This window comes from Microtus oregoni, unplaced genomic scaffold, assembly GCF_018167655.1.
Source record: "Microtus oregoni isolate MIOR12 unplaced genomic scaffold, Mior012 000179F_ref0000403, whole genome shotgun sequence".
Taxonomy (NCBI): domain Eukaryota; kingdom Metazoa; phylum Chordata; class Mammalia; order Rodentia; family Cricetidae; genus Microtus; species Microtus oregoni.
The window spans coordinates 86,660-95,113 of NW_024544837.1; the positions used below are offsets into that span (position 1 = coordinate 86,660).

Here is an 8,454-nt window from a genome sequence, read left to right on the forward strand (position 1 = left end):
AGAGAGAGAGAGAGAGGGGGGGGGGGGGGGAGGGAGGGAGGGAGAGTCCCAAGCAGCAGCGCAGCATTCATCTCTCTCTGCTCCTTGTTGTAGATGCAATGTGACCCACTGACTCGTGTTCCTCCTGCTGTGACTCCCCTGCCACCACGGACTACACTCCAAACTTGTGAGTCAAAGCCACCTTCCTTCCTTAACTCACTTTCGTCAGGTAGTTTGTCAATGGAGAAAAGTCAGTAGAATAATACAACTCCCTCTCTGCTTTCACAGGGAGCATGAGCTGCCTCTGGTTGGCCTGGGGTACAATGCAAAAAAAAAAAAAAGGGGGTGTACTGCCCACAGGCTTAACTTTTACCCCCTGGACTCTGCTGTCTTTGAAATATTGTATTATCTACCCTGGACCCTAAAATACCTTGAATATTTATCTCTAAGGAATCTGAACATCTTCTGATCCAAAGACAATAGAATGCGGGGCAGAGGGATCTTGACACAAAGCCAAGAACTGATCCTTTAAACTTTGCGCAATAACCAGCTTTGATATCAAGTGACTCAAACAGTTGGGCCAGTCCGGAGAGGGTGGTGTTATAAAAGGCCCCTCACCCTAACCCAGATGTCCTGGATTGACTCCTACAACTCTGCAATCTCCAGCTCCTACCCTTCAGGTATATGTGTCTTTTCTGATCACAGAATCAGCTTCTATATCCTAAATGCTTTCAGAGATGGAGAAAGGGGGATACTCTGAAGACTGAAGGAGGTCTGAGGTTTTGCTTCTTGCTTCTCCGTCCTGAACCTTAGTTTATCCTTTTAAAACACTCTCTCTCTCTCTCTCTCTCTCTCTCTCTCTCTCTCTCTTTCTCTCTCTCTCTCTCTCTCTCTCTCTCTCTGTGTGTGTGTGTGTGTGTGTGTGTGTGTGTGTCTGTGCGTGTCTGTGTGTGATATGTGTCCGTCTGTCTATATGAATGCCACAGTTCAGTGGATAAATTTCAGGAGTCAGTTGTCAGTTCTCTCTTTCCATATGTGGATTCCAGGGCTCAAACTGAGATTGTCATGCTTAGCAGTAAGTGCTTTGAACCACTGAGTCATCTCACTGTCCCCCAGTCTTTAATTAAGGAGTTTCAAATAGGCTGTCTCTAAGGAGGTTGCCTGGAGTAAGAAGACAGGGAGAGAATACTTGCCTAGCACTGGGGAGCCTTGGACCTGGCTGTCGCCTGCTTCAATCTCCAAGAATGAAGGTCAATGAAGGCTCATTTTTAGAGGCCATGTCCCTGTAGTATTGATAGAGAGTCATCGAGGAAGGGGAATGCCACAGATCATTGCTATGATTCCAGGGACACTGACCTTCTGTTGTTTGGGCAGGGGGACGTCTTCTGCTCCATGGGTGTGTAGAGGGCTCCAACAGGGAGCCCACACTGTGTTAGACCCTTTGGTAGAAAGCCCAGCAAACACTCTGTAATTGGGGCTGGTGAGGAGATGTCTTTAGCTTCATTGTTTTGGAATGGTCATTTGTATCCACACCAGTCTCAGAAATGGAAATGGGAGAAGACATAGACAGGAGAGCCTGGGGTGGAAATTCAGACACTAAAGTTGGGAAACGTAAGGCTTGTGAGACTCTTTTGCAGCCCTTGAATTCTGCGATGGGGTTAGTGCAAATTCCTGAGAGAGCAGGACACATGACAGGTATATCTTCACTGTCCTGGTGTGTGGCTGAAAGTCAAACAGAAAGTATCCCGACTGAATGAGAGAGTGAAGGAAGAAAGGGAGGCTCAGAATCCGTGCTAAACCACCCCACCCTTCCATTTCCCCTGCAGCTGGTACAGATGGCATTGTTCCAGAACATCTCCTTGACCCCAGAGCTACTACTGGCCACTGCCATCTTCTGTATAGTATTTTATGTGGTCAAAGCTTTAAGAACCCGGGTCCCCAAAGGTCTGAAGAGTCCACCTGGACCCTGGGGATGGCCCATCATTGGGCATATGCTGACCCTGGGGAAGAACCCACACCTGTCTCTGACCAAGCTGAGCAAGCAGTATGGGGACGTGCTGCAGATCCGCATTGGCTCCACCCCTGTGGTGGTGCTGAGTGGCCTGGACACCATCCGGCAGGCCCTGGTGAAGAAGGGAGATGACTTCAAGGGCCGACCAGACCTCTACAGTTTCACACTTATCACTAACGGTAAAAGCATGACCTTCAACCCAGACAGTGGACCTGTGTGGGTTGCCCGCCGCCGCCTAGCCATGGATGCTCTGAAGAGTTTCTCCATAGCCTCAGACCCGACGTCATCATCCTCTTGCTACTTAGAGGAGCATGTGAGCAAGGAGGCTAACCATCTAGTCAGCAAGTTCCAGAAGCAGATGGAAGAAGTTGGGCGTTTTGAACCTGTCAATTTAGTGGTAGAAACGGTGGTTAACGTCATTGGAGCCATGTGCTTTGGGAAGAACTTCCCCCGGAAGAGCGAAGAGATGCTGAGCATCGTGAAGAGCAGCAACGACTTTGTAGAGAATGTCTCATCAGGGAATGCTGTGGACTTCTTCCCCATCCTGCGCTACCTGCCCAACCCAGCCCTCAAGAGGTTTAAGAACTTCAATGATAAATTTGTGCTGTTCCTACAGAAGACCGTCCAGGAGCACTATCAAGACTTCAACAAGGTGAGACTGGGAGGCAGAGAGTAAACCCATCACTCACAGGCCCAGAGAAATCTCCTCACATCCTACTCCAAGGTACTTGTACTGCCATGTGCTCTCAAGTACTAGGAAGGCTCAGGACCACTCAGAGACCTGTGACCTGCAGTCATGCCCTGTTCCCTACTGCTCCCCCCGGGGGCTTCCCCAAACCCCAGAAAACAAAGGCAGGTGAATGGAACCTTGGCAGAGCTTTGCAATATGGGGTGTTGTTCATCTAAAGGCCTTTGTTCTGTAGGAACATGAACCTCAACAGGGGCTAAACTCCAGCTTTGGGTCACTTTTCTTCCCTGGGTTCACACATACTTCTTCCTTCTCTGAAACCCGATGCCTGTGGATAGGGGAAGAAGGGTTGGTGGCACACGAAATGACTATGCTCTATTTAGCGCTGATGCCAGTTCAAAACTCTGAGTCCCAGCCCAGTTCCCAAAGGGCAATGCAGTTCCTAGGCACTGGGGACATCTCAAATGGGATGGGGCATGGTCTGGCATTTGGCCATCAAAATGCCAAAGTTCCCTTAAACTTGTGTTCTCTAGAACAGTATCCAGGACATCACAGGTGCCCTGTTCAAGCACACTGAGAACTCCAAAGACAACGGTGTCCAAATCCCCCAGGAGAAGATTGTCAACATTGTCAATGACCTCTTTGGAGCTGGTATGAGCCTTACCCCTGCCTCTTGATCCAATAGCTGCTATTTACCTATACCCACCCTATCTACTCACTCACCAACCGCATGGCAGGTGACACAGGACAGACACTTGCCATAAGATTGAGGTGTGACTTCATGTTGTGTAACCAACTCCTGGGAGAAACTCAACCAAGCCCCTCTCCTTTTGGGCCTGGGTTTCCCTGCCTGGAAAGTAAAAGGGTTCTACAACCTGGAGTCCAGGTCTGTAACTTCAGCCATTGACTAGGAAACAAGCGTCTCTGAGGTTCTTGTTTGTTTGATTTGTTTTGAGTTTGGATTCTTTGGTTCTGATTTGTTTTGTTTGAGACAAAGTCTCATCCCTGTATCCCAGGTTGGTCTCAAACTTGTGACAATTCTCCTGACTCAGACTAGGCTAGTGTTGGGATTCTAGGTATAAGACACCATGCTTGGTTTCAAGTTTCTGTTGAGGACTCAGCCCTTCCCTCAGGAAACACAGGGGTGGGAGCCCGTGAGGATAGGGCTTGCTCTGTTTATGGAGAAGCGTGTCTAAATTCTTTTCCTTCTCCCTGTTGTCCTTTCTCCTTCTCCCCACTCCCTGCTGCCCAGGATTTGACACAGTCACAACAGCCATCTCCTGGAGCCTTTTGCTCCTTGTGACACGGCCCAATGTGCAGAGGAAGATCCACAGGGAGCTGGGTATGTGTTGTTCTCGACCCTCAAGTCAGAGAAGCTGTGAGCCTCCAGGTCACTTGTAGATCTACAAATAGGTGTTCACGTGTCCTACTATGTTTAAGTCCTAGGACATAGCATCCCCCACTTGTGCACATAGGTGTGGGTGGACCATACCTGTTCATGTGTCTACTATGTGTAAGTCTTAGGAACATAGCATCCCCCACTTGTGCACATAAGGCGTGGGTGGACCATTGGGTCTCAGAAACGTGCGTAAACATAGCCAACATAGAGTGACCCTAGTATAACAAGGACACATGTGTGTGAGGCAGACAACACCCCATGAGCTCTGCCTGTGCTTTGCAGACACAGTGATTGGCAGGGATCGGCAACCACGGCTTTCTGACAGACCTCAGCTGCCCTATCTGGAGGCCTTCATCCTGGAAATATACCGATACACATCCTTTGTCCCCTTCACCATCCCCCACAGGTAAGGGCCCTGTTCTGTGACCCTAAGTTTTCATACTGTTCACCAACCCTGTTTCTGAGCTCTGGAAACAACTCAGGCTGTATCTCATTCCTGAACATGCTAATTTCTACATCTGACCCCATCAATCTCTGGTCTACCCCCGCCCCAGTCCAGTTGCTTATGGCCTCAGCGGTCACTCACCTCCACTTGTGTTTGCTCCCTATGGAATCTTCTGCTCCAGCCAGGCCCTCCTCACTGTCCCTCACAAGGGTAATCCAGCCACCTGTCAACTTTGCTTAAACCAGACCTTCTGTCTGGAAAGGTGTCTGTCCACTTATCTGGCTCCCAAACTCTACTCTTACCAAAGGTCAATCCTGACACACGAGTCTTCTTCCATCTAGAAGCCTCTTTTGGCTATCGGCCAAGTAGAACTTCATCCTCCGAGGATTTGTAAGATTTACAACCCAAGTTCCCCGACTGTGAGAGTGAACATTCACCTCTGCCCACCTCATAGGCTTGTTAATTCTGGTACAAAATCTGCAGACTCTCCAGGGCAAGGCCAATTTCCTGATATCTTGGCTTCAGAGACTGCCCCAGTGCACATCTGAGCACTAGAAAAGTCTAATAAAGAAGTGTTGAAGTTGTAGGACAGGATCCTGGCAAAAGGAAGGATAATTCCCCATGTTCCCTGCCCTTCACATGACCTCCTAGGATGGGGCTTGGAGACTGTGATAATCAGACACTGGGATGCAGTGGAGGGAGGAACACGCCACATCACAGCCTCTCCAAGCCCTGACTGGACACAGCTCTCTTCTCTCCTCAGCACAACGAGGGACACCTCACTGAATGGCTTCCACATTCCTAAGGAGCGCTGTATCTTCATAAACCAGTGGCAGGTCAACCATGACGAGTGAGTACTTATCCCTGGCGGGAAGGTCAACGCTCAGTATCAGGAAGGTTGTCTGTCCCTTCGGGAACTGCTTATATAAGGACCAACACTCACTGCTACATAACCTGTCCCAAGTGACAAAACTTAGAGCCACTTCCTCAAACTCGGTGTACAGAAGAACTTAACTAGGTATCTGGAGTGGTTGGTGAATGCCTGTAATCCAGTCTCCTCAGGAGGCTGTGGCAGGAGGATTAGAGTGAGTTCAAGGCCAGTTTGAGCTTTAGATTAGCCAGGGTGCATACCTGTCTCAAGGAAGAAAGGAAGGAAAGAAAGAAGGAAGGAGAAATTGATTAGAAAGTTTCCCCATGTCCCAAGGTCCCAGTTGGATGGATAATGAGGATACATCATATGACTTATGGGAATGGTCTAATGAGCTCCCTAAAAAAATCCACTCTAATCTGTAATCAGGCCGATTGATCCATCCAAACCAGGACATATTGACATAGAACCCCATTCATGTTGTATAGTTTATTTTTAGTACCAGATTATAATAAGCATTAGCCAAGCAAGCCAGTGATCTCCCTTCCCACTGGCCTTTTGGAAATAGGAGGGAGAGAAACATGTTATCCTTTTGAAATTTTTTTTAGATAACACATTATTTCCTTGAAGGAACAAACATTGGTAGTGTATGTCATATGGAAGGCCCTAGGTTCAATTCCCAGAACTACATCAAGGAAATAAAAAGGAACTAATACAAAAGAGTATTGAAACTATGATCAACCATTTGGTGGTGTTCCCACATGCCTTTAATCCCATCCCTTGTGAGGCAGAGGCAGGCTGATCTCTGAATTATCTGCGAGCCTGATCTACACAGAGAGTTCCAGGACAACCAGGCGACACAGAGAGACTCTGTCTTGAAAAACCAACACAACAAAGCCAACCACTATCTTGCATCATGGGAATGGTTCAGCAGGTAAAGGCATGTGCCGCCACACCTCACATCCTGAGTTTAATCCCCAGGTCCCACATGGGAGAAGGGGAGAAGTGACTCCTGCATGTTGTCCTCTGACCTCCACATGCACATGAAGATTTAAATAAAATTATAATTTAAAAACTAAAAATAATCGGGCTGGAAAGATGGCTCATTGGTTAAGAGCACTGCCTACTTCTGCAGAGGTCCTGAGTTCAATTCCCAGCAAACACATGATAGCTCACAACGATCTATGAGATCTGGTGTCCTCTTCTATCTGATGCTCTCTTCTGTCATGGTGACATACATGCAGAAACAGCATTCATATGTATAAATAAATAAATATTCAATAGAAAATTAAAAATAGTCAAAATCCACTCTCCTTACGTTAGGTCGTTTTAGAGAGAATGTTATTTTCAGAAGCACTACCATGACTGGAGGTGCAGCTCTGTGGGTAGAGTGCCTTCTACCGTGCCCAAGGCCTGGGTCCATCTCCAGCACCAGGTGTGGAAGCCCAGGCCTTCATCCCAGCACTTGGAGGTAGATGCAGAAGGGTCAGAATCTCAAACAAGATGACCTGGGGTCATCTCTGGAGTTCAGGGCCAACTTTAGACCCAGGAGACAAGTCTCAAAGCAAACAAACACAAAAGAACCATCACAAAGGAGATAAACACCGAGTCTGGTACCTTCCCCACGGGCTCTTGTTACCCTCAGTCTTTTCTAACACCGTGTTCTCACAGAAGCTGGGAGGACATAGCTCCCCTTTCCTCCCAGAGCCCACCCACTCAGGTCCTGTCTGTTCCTCTTGCAGAAAGCAGTGGGAAGACCCCTTTGAGTTCCGTCCAGAGCGGTTTCTTACTGACGACAGCACAGCCATCAACAAGACTCTGAGTGAAAAGGTCATGATTTTTGGCCTGGGAAAGCGTCGGTGCATTGGAGAGACCCCAGCCAAGTGGGAAGTCTTCCTCTTCTTAGCCATCCTGCTGCATCAGCTGGAGTTCAGCGTGCCACCAGGCCTCAAGGTGGACCTGACACCAACCTACGGGCTGACCATGAAGCCTCCGATCTGCAAACACCTTCAGGCATGGCCACGCTTTTCCAAGTGAAGATGGCCGAGACGGGAAGAGGCATCCACAGACCACCAACTTTGTTTCTTTTCCTTCTTTTTAAATAAGAGCTTTTTTGGAGTACAAATCTTTCACCATTTAATTCACTTCCAATCAATTTTAGAATATTGTCTGTCATACCCCCCCAATCTATACCCATTAAGATTTATGGCTATTCCTCCTAACCCGTCTCCCCTGCCCCTCCAGATGCCAATCCAGCTTTTGAGAGTAGATTTGCCTACTGTCGCCATTTCACACAAACCCCATGATGTATGGTCTGACTGGCTCTTTTCACTTAACACAGTTCTTTCAAAGTTCACTCGTGTGGTCTGTAGGGTAATAAAACTCAGTTACTTGAACCTGCGACTCCAAGCAGCCCTCATTCTGTTTCCTCATAGTTAATGTGGGCTCCTCTTTCCTGCTTTCTCTTCCTCCCTTCTTCTAGGACTTCAGTCTTTGAATACTTAAAAGGGACAGAGAGGAAGGAACCAGCCTGTGGTGGACATGTCCCTATATCCTATCCTCAAAAAGTAGAAGCTGTGACTTTTCATGGTGAGGGGAGAATCACAACCCCAGATGTATGTGGGTTGACTGGAGAGTGAAGACAGGGACCTGGCCAGATGATTCTGTGGCCAAAGGAGATTGCTGTGCAAGTCTGAGGGCCTAAGTTTGAGCTCCAAATGTTGGACTCTGGCGTCCAAACACCAAGAAGGAGTCACCCCCAGAAACCATCTCATACACCACAGCCTATGCAAAAGCATGAGGATTTTATTAATTCTGTCATGACAGGGTCCCCCAGCATTCGGGAAGCCGAGGGACCCCGAATAGCGGGTACAGTCTACTTTTAAAGGGGCCACAGAAGCAAGGGGGGTTGTTCTTTGACTATTTTGATTGGCTTATTTGAAAGGACTATTACCAATAATTGACTGGAGAGCTGTTGCCAGATCAGATGAGGTAAGAGGTCATTTTGACCCCGTTTTCCAGGGGACCGAACCAAAGCATACGTATATGGGTAATTGTTCAGGAA

General features: G+C 48.0%; 1 protein-coding gene across 1 annotated transcript; it reads left to right on the forward strand.

Moving 5' to 3' along the window:
• The first annotated feature begins 578 nt into the window (after positions 1-578).
• On the forward strand, positions 579-7,786 carry LOC121445350 (cytochrome P450 1A2). The gene is made up of 7 exons (XM_041647447.1): positions 579-659; positions 1,806-2,642; positions 3,212-3,329; positions 3,931-4,020; positions 4,360-4,483; positions 5,286-5,372; positions 7,133-7,786. Exons 2-7 carry the CDS (start codon positions 1,815-1,817, stop codon positions 7,425-7,427), a joined length of 1,542 nt encoding a protein of 513 aa, XP_041503381.1. The 5' UTR covers positions 579-659; positions 1,806-1,814; the 3' UTR covers positions 7,428-7,786.
• The last annotated feature ends 668 nt before the right edge of the window (positions 7,787-8,454 follow it).

Coding starts and splice junctions, on each gene's coding strand:
- LOC121445350 (XM_041647447.1), top strand. CDS start 1,815: ATGGCATTGTTCCAGAACATCTCCTTGACCCCAGAGCTACTACTGGCC. Junction 2,643..3,211: donor ACTATCAAGACTTCAACAAG/GTGAGACTGGGA, acceptor TGTGTTCTCTAG/AACAGTATCCAGGACATCAC. Junction 4,484..5,285: donor CCCTTCACCATCCCCCACAG/GTAAGGGCCCTG, acceptor TTCTCTCCTCAG/CACAACGAGGGACACCTCAC.